The 14,789-nt window shown below is 41.2% G+C and overlaps 1 protein-coding gene across 4 annotated transcripts in view; it reads right to left on the reverse strand.

The window, feature by feature from the left end:
* DMD (dystrophin) overlaps nucleotides 1-14,789 on the reverse strand; it is a 2,430,848-nt gene that overhangs the window by 271,100 nt on the left and 2,144,959 nt on the right. For all 4 annotated transcript variants that reach the window (XM_045298663.1, XM_045298661.1, XM_045298660.1 and 1 more), the window contains one exon: nucleotides 3,504-3,582. In XM_045298663.1, the coding sequence (XP_045154598.1) occupies nucleotides 3,504-3,582 (79 nt within the window). The remainder of the gene's footprint in view (nucleotides 1-3,503; nucleotides 3,583-14,789) is intronic.

Below are 14,789 nucleotides of genomic sequence, written 5' to 3' on the forward strand. Positions count from 1 at the left end.
TCATGTCAGTCTTCATTTGGGTTTCAGTAATTCCTCTTAGTTATAATACCCTTGATAATGCCCTACCAAGCCTCCTAAACCCTCCTCACCACCGATTTGGATAATCCCACTTCTATAAATGAAGGAAGTAAGTTAGGCTCCCATTGATCTAGTGTCACCTAGTTGAGGAAAAGAAGAGTCAATGTATGGGGGGAAGGTCTTTAAAATCAACATCCTATACTGTCTTCCTTGTATTACATTGTGCTGTAAAAAAAAAAAAAAAAAAAAAGATGAATTTAGTAGTATTTCTGAAATGTATTTTTAAAATGTATGTGGGGAGACAATGTTTTTTGCTTTTGCACCATACAATTTAATAGCATATAAGCGATTTCAGAGATACCTTGTTTAAAATATATTTTATATTTTGCAAGCAATTGTGGGGGAAACTTTCTGGAGGTCAGTTGCGCCTCCTTGAAAATGGCAATTTTATTATTTTTGGGGCATCTGTTTTGTAAGAAAGAACCTGAGTTTTAATAATAATTTTTAAAAGGCATACAAAGGATGCCAATTAGAAAGCTGTATACAACAGTGAAAAACTGGAAGTAGTTTAAATATTCAACAATGCAGGATTGTCTTAGTAAATTTGGGAAAGTCACATAGGGACATGCTACCCAGTCATTAAGATATTTATACTGTAGAAAGACTGTTTAAACACCCAAAATTAATTTTAATACAGTTCTATGGGAGGGGGGAGCAGATTCTGAAGCTGTAATCTGCTTTTACCCATGCTTGGTTTAAAAGAAATAAAACAAACCAAATACACACACACACACACCAAGAGCTAAGCCAAACTTTTGATAGTAATCATCTCTGAGTGGTGGGATCATAAGTTTTTCTGGTTTTGCTTTTTAGTTTGTACTCTCTGCTGCCCAAATTTTCTTTGATAAATTAGCATTATCTTTGTCATTTTTAAAAGGACAATGTAAATCAACAATCTATCTTGTGCCTCGTCCTATTTCTTAAACATCTCATGGCAAATTGAACTGTTTTGGGTATGCACAAGCAAAGCTTCTGAGTAGATATTGAGATGGCACACAGGTAGCCAAAAAACTGGTGGTTTCTACAGTTGGCTCCCTGGAGGCAGGTAGAACAGCATCTTTATAATGGCTGTGGCTACACATTTAACCTATCTGGATGTGGGCACCAATGTGATATGTTTTGCAAGGTGTGTGCAGATGATCCACAAGGCCCCCCAAGGATCTTCTGCCACAGCTCATAGCTTATGGCTGCCGCTCTACCCCCAGAAAGACATTCCCCAGGCACCTGGCTTTTTATCCTATTAAAAATGCAAATAACCCAGCAGAAGTCCACATGAAACTTTACCGGTTACCTAGGTTAAATGAGTCTAACATATCATTTCCTGAGAATAGGCTTTAATGGAGTGTACATGGGAATTTGGGAGGGTGTGTGTGCAAAGATAAGACAGTATGAATGAACACATATGGTATCTGAGGAGTAATTAATATTCATAATCATGATATTTTAATTTATGGTTTATGAGTCATAAATATGTTATCACATTTAATCTCAATTTAATGGAATAGAATGGCTGCCACCAAGGATAGTTAGGCAGAAGAGAGATTTGGAAAAAGACAGACAGCAAATCTCCAGTGTTTATTATTTTTCTAGCATCATTCCAAGAAGCCACATCCCATTCAAATAGACAAATTGATTTAATTTACACCCTTCTGGGGGCCCAACATCTAAGCAGACTGTTCAAATAACTAGACTACATGGGGATAATAAGGTTGGCGGCATTATTAATGCACCACAATAAGACAGAACTACCACCTTCTAGGCTTGGTGGTTGGTTGGTTTTGCTAAAAGCCAATGTTCAACCGGAGACACGCAAGAAAATATCCAGCCAAATAACTTTAACATATTTGTGAGTATGGATTTGCATGGTAAATCATGAAAATGAAAAGATCAGAAAATGGCAATGAAGGCAGAAGGCAAAAGGACAAAGGGAGATCACACAGAATTCCCTCCTTTAGAGAAAACAGATAAGCGTTCAAAGCGCACAAATAGGGCAAAAGCCAGCACAGTATAAACTCACTGCCATCCAGTCGATGCAAACTTATAGCGACCCTATGGGCAAGGTAGAACTCACCCTGTGGGTTTCTGAGATGGTAACTCTTTATTGGAGTCCAAAGTCTCATCTTTCTCCCACGGAACTACTAGTGGTCTCAAACTACTTGATTTTGGGGATTGCAGCTCAACAAATAACCACTATGCCACCAGGGGTCCTAGCTGCACAGTATAGAGGTTAAGAATACAGCTTCTGGAGTACAGCATCTTGGGTTTGAATCTTGCCCCTGCCCTCTCCTATTTATATTTAAATGGCACTTCAGTCCTTCATCTTTTGGGTTAAGTACTTGTCCCTACTTCATAGAGTTGCCAGATAGATTACATTAGTTAATATGTGAGACATTTGCCCGACTCAATGTCGTTTGCCTTAATCCAACCCACTGCCATCAAGTTAACTCCGACTCATAGTTAACCTACCGAATAGAGTGGAACTGGCCCTATCAGTATCCGAGACTGTAACGCTTTACGGAAGCAACCTGATCTATCTCCTGAGGAATGCCTGCTGTTTCCAATGGTGGATCTTTCTGTACACAGCCCAACACTTAGCTCACGAAGGCACCAGGGTTCCTCCAATGCCTTTAAGTGACGATTCAACTTTCATACATGTTCACGTATGACCAGAAGGAGATACACCAAAATGTTAACAAGTAGACTTATAGACAATTTAAATGATTTCCACTATACTTGTTCATATTTTTTGAATGCCAGAATAACACCCTATTACTTCTATAATTGGAGGTAAAATATTACAAATTGACAATATCAATCAAAGGAAAATAGATGCTTGCCAATTTCATATGTATTAGGTAGGATACTAATGGGGAGGACCAAGGCTTAAACTTTTCATTAACTAAGTGGTTATTTTTCTTAGTTTTAACTATTAAACTATGATTACTAAAATAGTAAAACCAGGGTATGAAAGACTAAGCAGTGGTGAAGAAGCAGAGGATAAAAGAGGAATAACAACAGTTAGGAAAATAAAAAGTCATAGGTTGACGCTCGAACTTTGAGGCAGGGACTGAATTCTGTATCAACAGATAGGTAGATCGGTATATAAATAACAGATACATTGATAAAGAAATGCACAGATACGGTCACCAGCTTTCTGTAATGAATTGCTATGGTAGAACTAAAGACTCCAAAATATGAAAGGACTTAGCACTTGAGAACGCACTGCAGGAAAAAATTCTGCATTAGGCGAAGACTGGGCCAATGATCTAACCAGCCCTCCTCATCCGCCCCTTTCGCATTCATCCACCCAGTTCTATTTCAGCATGATTTATGCCTCTGGCAGAGAGGACTATGATTCAGGTGCTAATTCTCAGCTACTAAGATGCAAAGAAGAGGTGAAGCAATGAAAGCAGGAAAGGACTTACAGGAGAGAAAGTGCTGGGATGCTGGGCCGAAGTCTCTGTGGGCTTCATGCAGCTGCCTGACTCGGTCCTCGATGGCCACCTAAGAGGAAAAGGAGAAAGATGATGTTCTCTCATCATATATAATCTGTACCAATTAAACAACGCATCCTTTTGGGTAAGATCCTTTGAGTGTCAATGGCCAAGACCATTAAAACAATGATTTACAAGCATGGTTTTAATATCTGCTTACCGTATATGGCTCCAAGACCTAGTTTTACCAAACCCAGGCCAAACAAAAAAGGTTGTTCTCTCTTGTCAGTGTGAAAATGAAGGTTTTACAGTCAACTCCTTGGAAACCACAAATGAACTTCTGCCCCAGTGAGAATGATCTCAATAATAAAATAAAATAAACGGAAAAGGCCAAGTCCCCCACCGAACGATTAAGGCGGTTGCCCTTTGGTATTGTACAAGGACACGGTGACTAAAGGGACGGAGGAAGTGACTGCTGGGGTAAGTGTTGGACTGCGGACTGCAAGGTCGGTGGTTTAAACCCAACAGCCACACCCTGGGAGAATGATGAGGAGTCAGATGACTAAACGAGTCTAAGGAATGATGGATATTTTGTCTTTTACACTCAATAAGACATTTCATTTTTAGTAATTTTTCTGGCATTCATATTAAGTGGTAATTAATTGTTGACAACTAATAACCAGTAGCTAATCATAAAAGGTGGATGAGAAGAGGCAACAAAGTTTTGTTGATTTCCGTTTTCCGTGGCTTTAGACATCCACGGGAAATATCCCTTTAGGTGGCATGTCGTAAAATGTGCCCTGCTTTTGGTTTGGACTAGATTTTCCTATAATATATCAACATAGTATACTATCAGCTTAGTGAATGCCATTCTGGGAAGGAAAAAAACAGGAAGAAATTTATGGGTGAAACGGTATGCTTTGTCATCTGGCATTTTGCTTGATATGAGTGGCAGCCCTAGGCATTGTGTCTCCCTAACATTGGCTCTTGATTTGGTTCTGAGCAGTCTGTCTTAGAGCAGGGTTGATGAGCACCATCATAGCTCCAGGAGGTGGGAGTGTTAAATCCTGTGGTGCGCAGAATTCCCAAATGTAAAATAAATAGATCAGAAAAGTAGCTCAGGCAGTCTGGTTGACAGCCAACTCTGACCTTCTTACAGCAATCATATGCTTACCATAAATCCAGAACAACTTTATAATTTTTTTGGCTTGCTCCCTAGCCCTATTCATCTGGACTTGGACCATATATATATTTAGATAACCAAGTGGGGTTCCCAAAAGGCAGGATTTGCTTCACTGTTACAAAATAGCCCAAATCTACCTTTCCAGCCTCATGACCCTGAACTCCCAGGCACACTATACCTACAAAAACCCGCCAAGCAACCTACTTCTCCTGGGATAATCCATCCCTTCCATGTTGGTGTGCATTGCTCATGCCCTTCTTTCTCTCTGGAATAGCCTTTCCTCTCCTAGTTCAAACTTTGGTTATATGTTTTATCTGCTTACTTTTCAACCCCGAGGTAAATCCAACAACAGCAGTGAAACCTGTGAGAGTTGGTCTTGTTTTTCATGGCTCATAAATTTTCTGCCTTCGGGTAGGGTGCAGTCTTGACACTTTTGCATCACTCTCTAGTCGTGGAAAATATTTGAGTTTCTGCCATACAAAGGTTCCGACGTTCCCACATTTGGACAGCACATGAGGTACACTTGCATTCACTCTAGTTGCGTAGACAGTGATCTCAGCTTATTAATGGCAGGGGCCATTCCTTGCAGATATTTGCTCACCCACTTGCATGCAGAATGTATGGAGCCATGGACAGAATAAGTGGCCGCACATATTTGTTCAATGGAAACTCGTCCCAAACAAAGGCTCTATGAACACGGGATGGAGAGAAACAAGGAAGAATATACACCAACACTAAGTGCAGGTCTGAGGTCAATCGTTCTAAATGTAAGCTTTTCCATCAGTAAGATGTGGATAATAATATGCCCAACCTCAGAGAGTTTTGTGGGAATGAAATACGATGATGCATGTAAAGTGTTCAGCCCCCCCACCTTTTTTTTGCCACAGAGCAATTGCTCCAAAGTAAAAAGGTTAGCAGCTGTTGTGGTTGTTGCTCTTACGGTTTATGGGTAGAGAGGAATAGGTTACAATGTGCAAGAGACCACATGCAATCAAAAGGCTAATATTTATTAAGCACTATACATGGGAAAATATGAAAATTTATTTATCTATTAATGTACAAATGAAGGCATAGAAGGTAAAAATACAAAAAGGATAATGATTAAAAAACAACTTGCCTAGAGCTAAAACCAGTTGTTGAGTCAACTCCAATGGCCTGGGACCCCGTGAGTGTCCGAATAGAACTGTGCTCCACAAGGTTTTCAATAGCTCGTTTGGGGGTAGCGGATCACCAGACTGCTGAGAGGACTTGAATTACCAACCTTTTCATTGGCAGCCAAGTGTGTTAACCATTTCCACATCAAGGAAAAGCAAGCAGTTAGTCAACTGGCAGAGCCAGGTTTCAAACTCATTCGATTTGACTCTTACTCTTAACAATGAACTCGGAGTTAAAAAAAAAGTATTTTTAAAAGAGTAAAATATAAAAAACAAACAAACAAACAAAAATACTATTAATAATTCATTAAACATTCACGGTGATAATATATTTTCATAAAAAATAAATACGTTCCACAGTAAAAAAAAAAAAAAGTATTTTTAAATACTCATATCTAATAGGCAAAACAAAAAACCCCAAAACTCACTGCCATTAAGTTGATGCCGACTCACAGCAAACCTATAGGACAGGGTAGAACTACCCCTGTGACTTTTCCAGACTGTTACTCTTTACAGGAATAGAAAGTCTCTTCTTTGTTCTGCAGAGTGGTTGGTGGTTTCGAACCACCGACTTTGCAGTTCACAGGTCTACATGTAACCACAATGCAATCAGGATTCCTCATCTAACAAGCAGGGGCCTTTAAATTTTGTATTTCTTTCAATCAGTTGATTGAATGAATGCAGATAGACTGTAACGTGCACAGCTATGAACCTTTAGTGGTCAACAGTTGGCGGTCTTGAAGACTTGAGAAGGGTTGTAGAACACTCACAAGTGACTATTTGGGATATGTACATATATCTTTTTTTTTCTTTTTATGTTCCTGTAGTCCTATTTATTTATTTTAATTCTACTGAATATCAGACTAGCTTTCTCAGAGGCTATCTGCTTCTTTTTTTTTCTTTTTTAACATTTTATTAGGGGCTCATACAACTGTTATCCCAATCCATACACACATCAATTGTATAAAGCGCATTTGTACATCGTTTCTCAAAACATTTTCTCTCCATTTAAACCCCCGACATTAGGTCCTCATTTTTCCCCTCCCTCCCCGCTCCCCCCTCCCGCATGAGCCCTTGATAGTTTATAAATGGGTATTTTGTCATATCTTGCCCTGTCCGACGTCTCCCTTCATACACTTTTCAGTTGTCTGTCCCCCAGGGAGGAGGTCACACACAGTTCCATGTAATCGGTTCCCTCTTTCCTACCCATTCTCCCTTTACCCTCCCTGTTTTGCCACTCACACCACTGGTCCTATAGGGCTCATCCGTCCTGGATTCCCTGGATTTTCAGTTCCTATCTGTACCAGTGTACCTCCTCTGGTCTAGCCAGTCTTGCAAGATAGAATTCGAGTCATGGTAGTGGGAGCGGGGAGGAAACCTTTAGGATCTAGAGGAAAGTTGTATTTCTCATCATTGTTACATCGCACCCTGACTGGCTCATCTCCTCCCCGAGACCTCTCTGCAAGGGGATCTCCAGTAGCCTACTAATGGGCTTTGGATCTCCACTCCGCACTCCCCCCATCATTCACTATGGTAAGATTTTTTGTTCTGATGATGCCTTACACCTGATCCCTTCGACACCTCGTGGTTGCATAGGCTGGTGTGCTTCTTCCATGTGGTCTTTGTTGCTTCTGAGCTCGATGGCCGCTTGATTACCTTCAAGCCTTTAAGACCCCAGACGCTATACTTTTTAAAGTATTCAAGAGAGAAAGATAGATAGGAGTAACTGAGATGGGCGACAGGAAGGGAGGAGGCAATGAGAGTGAACACTGACCTTAAATCTTATCTCATAGCGAGAAAAAGAAATCTAAGGGAACATTGAATATACAGAATGAACACATCTGTCTTAGAAGAAATGCAGCCAGAATGCTTCTTAGAAGGAAGGATAGTGAGACTTTGTCTCCTGGACCTCGGATATGTTATCAGGAGAGACCAGGCTCTAGAGAAGGGCAGCATGCTTGCTTGATAAAATCAGTGAAAAAGAGACGCTACAGAGATGGATTGCCACAGTAGCTGCCACAAGGAGCTTACGCTGAACAACAGTGGTGAGGATGCTTCAAGGTTAGGTTGTGTTTTGTTTTGTTGTACATGGGGTCACAATGAGGCAGACCTGAATTCGATGGCAGTTAATGACAACAGGGGACTGTGCAGAGAGTGGAGGAGTATAACTCTGCTACAGATTATGTAATAACGTTCGTGGCTTCATCAGGGCCAGGGAGCTCCGGCATCAGAGTCCATTAGCTTTTCAGTCTTTGAAGGTCACTTGCTTCTTTGATCAAGAGAACTCCAGCAGCTTCCAGAGTAGACCAAATATTGTCAAACATTTTAAAGGAGGTAACTGTGAATTTCGTTTTCCATATTTCTGACTAAAAAAATGCATCGGGTAATGAAATGAAATATTCTAGAAATAGTCTTAAAATAATTCAAGAATTAAGCATAAATGATTTCTTTCACAAATATTTTTAGAGATAGTCTGTGGATTGGATGCACAAGTGACTAAATAGAGAAATCGTTTTAAGGAAGAGAAAGACATGAAGACACATGATTCTCACAGAGCAGAACTACTTGGGGGTAAAAGACAACAAATTCTGTCATTATTCAAGTATGTAAATAAATTTTGATCAGTCCTAGTGGTGTAGGGGTTATGCATCGGGCTGCAAACCTTAAGGTCAGCAGTTCGAAACCACCGGCTACTCTGCAGAAGAAAGGCAGGATTTTCTACTTCCTTAAAATATTACAGTCTCAGAACCCCACAAGGGCAGTTCTACCCTCTCCTATAGGCTCATTATGAGTTGACATCGATTCGATGGCAATCAGTTCCTGATTTGAGGTTGTTGGGTTTTTTTTTTGAGTAATAACCCCCATGCATTAGCACTTTCTAATTAGCTGTGTTTTAAACCAATAAATGCTAGCATATGGAAATCAAGATGTAAAGGCAGAAATGATACACTTGTACCTTGCCTTCAGGAGCGCTGGGAAGCAAGAGTTATGCACTCCGCTGCTCACTGTTTCAAGGACACAAGCCCTGGTTTCCCGCTCCGGTGAAGACAGTAGCCTAGGAAGCCCTATGGGGCCGCTCTATTCTGTCTGAGTGGCCACCGATGGATGGGGTCGCACGTAACTACCATCTTGCATTCTGGCACAATTTGTTTTTCAGTCAGTTAATTATTTGTTGGGAGTCTGTGGGTGGTGGATACAGTTCCTGCTTGGCTGCTAACCCAAAGACGGGGGATTTGAGTCCACTTCAGAGGACTGGCATGGCAAACGTCAGTCATTGAACTGGATTAGTGGCTTCTTGGGGGTCTGGCAGGGGAAGTTGGGGGAAAATGGGGAGCTAATAATCATAAGTATGAGAAAGAAGAAAATGTTCTAAAATGGGTTGTGGTAATGAGTGTGCAGCTCTTCTTGATGTGATTAAATTATTGAATTGTATGATATGTGGATTATGTTGCAATAAAGCCGTGTTTTCCAAAATCATTGAAAACCCTACGGAGTATAGTCTGCCGCTGATACACACGGTGTCAGAGTTAACTCAATGGCACCTTGTTTAATAATGAGTTCCCTTTATAAGTATTGAATACTTACAAGTAAGTTAATACTGAGAGAGGTGTAAGACACTAATGCCACGGTTACTGTTCTTCAGGCGGGCACGTAAGGAGATGGAGGTGAACAGTAAAGATAAGCCCCCCAAAGGCCTGGAGCAGCAGACTACTGATGCTGGGGAAGGCAGTGAGATGTATTTAGCTAGGAACATTGGACGCAGATGATGCCAAAGAACGCAGTCCAGACTGTGAGACTGAAGATTTACCCCATGGGCCAGTGACTCCACTAACCATTTTTTGTGAGGTGACTTGCTGTTTTAAAGGAAAGCTGTGTTTTAGGAAGATTAGTCTGTCAGTGTGGCATAAATCAGATTCAAGAGAGACCTGAGGCTGAAACCAGTTAGAAGCTGTTGCAATTGACTGGAGCTGGAGTGATATGTGTCAAAAGTAAGACTGCATGGCGTGCAATGACAAAGAGGGGACAGATGAAATGGCATTTTGAAAGAACGAAAGATTAACCAGTTTGGGTGTTGGCGCTTAGGTTTAAAACAAACAAATATAGCCCCTAGATTTCCAGTGTGAAAGACTGGGAGAATGAGGATATTTTCGATGGAAATGTGGAGATTAGAAAAGGGAGGAGTGGTGGCCATGTGTATAAATTCATTGGAAACACCAAGAGTTTGCCCTAACAGTGGACCCTTTACCTGGAGGTGCTGCGGGGAGGCAGTATGGAGAGCAATTAATTGGTCTTGGAAAGGAAAGAAAAGGAAAGTGAGAATTAAGAGGCCACAGTGAGCTTTGGGAGGTGGGAGGGAGAAGAAGATCCAGAGGAGTTAACAGAGAAGTCCTTAAAGAGACAAGGAGGAAGGGTCCTGGTTTCCTTCAAACTCATAGACCACACCTCTATTTAGTTTGATAAAGAGTGCGGCAAGAGTAGCATTTTTTTTGGCGGACCTCCTGTTTTTACTATTAGATCATAGATTTCAAAAGCTTAGAACTGGAAGAAACCTTATCTATTGATACACCAGGGTCTTTTTTTTAGAGCACTCCCAGATGGGCAGAAAACCGCCATCTGGTCCACGAGTACTCGTCAACTAGTTGGAAGCAATTCTTCAGGGAAAGCAAGTGTGTGTGCGTGGCAGGGAGGGAAGTCCGTTTTAAATGCTCTGGGAGGCCAGGGGCACATTTTTCTTTTTCCTATGATCTCCCCAGTGACTTGCGCGGTACCTGGTATATAGTAGGTACTCACTTGATATTTATTGTATGGGTGATTGTACAGTTTTTTACAGGATCTTCAACATAGCAGCTACATTTTCAAGATTTTCAACACAAATTTTTGGAAAGGCCTTCCTTTCTTCCCTCCCTCCCTCTTTTCTCCTCTATGTTCTTTTCTCCTCCCCCTTTCTTTCCTTTATCTCTCTTGGGGACCCTCCCTCCCTAATGATAGCTAAGGGCGGGGTGGGAGGGGGAGGCATTTAGACTCATTTTGCTTACAATACTGGATTTAAAACTTTTAGAAAGCAGTTATTAATAATACAACAAAGTCACAGCCTACATCTTTTCCATATTTGTTCTTTTCTAAAATTTAAAGTCATATTTTAAAACCATGAAAGCAATATCTTATTCCCTTTTTAGCCTTCTTGTTTCTGATGCCTTCAGTAGGCCAAGGTGCCCTGATGGTGTAGTGGACTACTCATTGGACTGCTGAATATGAGGTCAGCAGTTTGAAACCACCAGCTGCACCATAGGAGAAAGGCAACGCTTTCGCTGTCCCTGAAGGAGTTCCAGCCTCAGCAACCCACAGTGGCAGGTATACCACGTCATGTAGGGTCTCTGTGAGTCAGAATTGATTCAATGACAGTGAGTGGAGTGTTTGCTCTTTAAGCAATGCATGGTTTGCAGAGACTTCCTTCTCAGCTACTCTTTCTTCTCGTGAGAAAAGTCGCCATAGTCATTCAGAAGGTATTTACTAGAAGGCAAACGTCTTGGCCATGAAGACAGGAAGCATGTCTGTCTTGTTCACAACTAAGCATAGCTTAGTGCCTGGTGTATAGGAGGTACTCAATAAATATTCAATAAATGAATAAATAACATGACCTTTGAGTTATTATCTGGTAGGCATTATGCTAAGTATGACTGTGGTAGGCTTGAAAGTGGAATTATGGGAATAAGGCATGAACACCAAGTTATCCAACTAAATTAGCAATAACAATAACAATAATTTCCAGATGTTTTCTGCATTTCTGTGTATTTAAAAAAAATCATTTTAGTGGGGGCTCTTACAGCTCTTGTAACATTCCATGCATCAATTGAATCAAGCATATTTATTCATATGTTTCCATAATCATTTTCAAAACATTTACTTTCTATTTGAACCCTTAGTATCAGCTCCTCTTTTTTCCCTCCCTCCCACCCTCCCACCATTGTGACCCCTTGATAATTTAAATATTATTATGGTTTTCGTGTCTAACACCGACCACTGTCTTCCTTCACTCAAGCTTTTGTTTTTTATCTCCCTGGGGGGGTATGTGTAGATTTCCCCCTTTCTCCCCCACCTTCTTACTACACTTCTGGTATTGCTACTCCCAATTCTATTCCTGAGGGTTTATCTGACTTGGATTCCCTGTGTTGTGAGCTCTTATCGGTACCTGTGCACATGCTCCCATCTATTCTGCAGTGAAAGGTAGGACTGGGGTCATGATAGTGGGGGGTGAGGAAACCTCAAGGAACCAGAGGAATATTTTGTGTTTCATTGGTGCTATACTGAGCCCTGGTTGACTCATCCCTTCCTTCCAACCCTTCTGTGAGGGATGTCCTGTTATTTAGAAATGGGTTTGGGTCTCTGCACTGTCCCCCCTCATTCTCAACATTATGTTTTTTATCTGTGTATTTTTAAAAAATAACATTTTATTGTGTTTTTGGTGAGAGTTTACACAACAAATTTGGTTCCAATTTAACAATTTTTACACAAATTATTCAATGATGTTGGTTACATTTTACACGTGTCAACAAAAAATTCCAAACTAACTACCATTGAGTTGATTCCAACTCATAGTGACCCTATAAGACAGGCTAGAACTGCCCTGTGGGTTTCTGTGATTATAATTTTTTTATAGGAGTAGGAAGCCTTGCATTTCTCCCACAGAGCTGCTGGTGATTTCAAACTACTGACCTTGTCATTAGTAGCCTAGTGCATAATCACTACACCACCAATATTAACAGTCTTCTTAATTGTATTCTGGCTATTCCTCTGTAGTATTCTAGTTCCCTGGTCTCCTCATCATTTCATTTTGTCTTGTGAAAATCAATATCCCTGCTCAGAGTGGTCAATGCACAGAGAGGCCCATATGGCAGGCCCCACTATGAGACATGACACCCCGCACTGATCCATAGCCCTACAGGGGACAACACTGGAGACACAGTGTGGGAATTGTGCCCGATCTGACCCCACCACACTGAGGCAAAACACTAGGGGCATTCAATAGAACAGCAAGGGGTGCAGAGCAAGGAAGTCCGGAAGGAATAAAAAAAAAAAAAGACTTTGGGGCCAGGGCATGGCAGCCCATTAGACTTGACCAGAAAACACTCCTAAAGGTCAACAAACAGACCTTGAACTATTTAGTCTTTTCTCTCTATTTTTGTAATTGTTTTTTGTTGTTGTTTTGTTTTGTTTTCTTTTGTTGTTTTGTTTTTCTTTGTCTTGTTTTTGTGCATATTATTATCTCTGCAGGTCTATCTAGATAAGATAGGTGGAATAAACAATATGGAGGAGAAAACAAAGGGACTGATGGTTCTAGGGGTACATGGGGGATGGGGAGTTGGGGAAAAGGAAGCAGGTGTTAACAAACCCAGGGACAAAGGAACAACATGTGATCCAAAATCAGTGGCAAGGAGGATGTAAGAGGCCTGGTAGGGCTTGATCAAAGACATTTTAACCGAAAGGAAATATAAAAACCCAAATGAAGGCTGAGCATAATAGTGGGACAAGAGGAAAGTAAAAAGAAATAGAGGTAAGACGTAGGAGGCAAAGGGCATTTATAAAGGTCTAAATTCAGGCATGTACTTAGGTGAATATATTTATATATGATGATGGGGAAATAAATATATGTGCATATATTTATAGGTTTAATATTAAGGTAGCAGATGGACATTGGTCCTTCACTCAAGTACTCCTTCAATTCAAGAGCATTTTGTTCTATTAAACTGGCATCCCATGATGCTTACTTTCCCAACACAATTGCTGTAAGGCAAATGTGTACATAAGCAAATGTGATGAAGGCTGATGGTGTCTGGCTATCAAAAGATATAGCATCTGGGGTCTTAGAGGCTTGAAGACAAACAAGCGGCCATCTACCTGAGAAGCAACAAAGCCCACATGGAAGCACACCAGCCTATGTGACCATGAGGTGTTGAAGGGATCTGGTATTAGGCATCAAAGAACAAAAAATCATATCATTGTGAATGAGGGGGAGTGCAGAGTGGGGACACAAAGCCCATCTGTAGACAACTGGATATCCTCTTACAGAAGATTCACAGGGAGGACAAGAGTCAGTCAGGGTGCAGTTTAGCAATGATGAGACATACAACTTTCCTCTAGTTCTTTAATGCTTCTTCCCCACCACTATCTTGATCTCAGTTCTACCTTACAAATCCAGCTTGACCAGAGAATGTACACTGGTACAGATGGGAACAGGAAACACGGGGAATTCAGGACAGATGAACCCCTCAGGACCAGTGGTGAGAGTGGTGATACCAGGAGGGTGGAGGGAAGGTGGGGTAGAAAGGGGGAACCGATTACAAGGATCTACACATAACCCCTTCCCTGGGGAATGAACAATAGAAAAGTAGGTGAAGGGAGACAACTGGCAGTGTAAGACATAACAAAATAATAATAATTTATAAATTATCAAGGGTTCGTGAGGAAGCGGGGGCGGGGAAGGATGGGAAAAAATAAGGAGCTGATACCAAGGGCTCAAGGAGAAAGAAAATGTTTTATGAATGATGATGGTAACCAATGTACAAACGTGCTTGACACAATGGATGTATGTATGGATGGTGATAAGAGTTGTATGAAGCCCCAATAAAATGATTTTTTAAAAAACGACTACCATTGAGTGGATTCTGACTTAGAGTGTCCCTATGGGACAGAGTAGAAATGGCCCTGTGGGTTTCTGTGGGTTTCTGAGACGGTCAGTCTTTATGGGCGTAGGAAGTCTTGTCTCCCTCCCACACAGTGGCTGGTGGTTTCCATCTGCTGACCTTGGGGTTGGTAGCCCAAGACGGAGCCCAGGACGCCACCCAGGCTCTTCACCTACCAATACAGCCAAACTAAGCTCTGTTCCATTGACTCCGCGCAACCTGGAGGACAGGGCAGAACTGCCCCTCTGAGTTTCCCAGA

Source organism: Echinops telfairi, unplaced genomic scaffold (genome assembly GCF_000313985.2).
Source record: "Echinops telfairi isolate 266 unplaced genomic scaffold, ASM31398v2 ScPeMD7_7436;HRSCAF=8474, whole genome shotgun sequence".
In the NCBI taxonomy this organism is placed as follows: domain Eukaryota; kingdom Metazoa; phylum Chordata; class Mammalia; order Afrosoricida; family Tenrecidae; genus Echinops; species Echinops telfairi.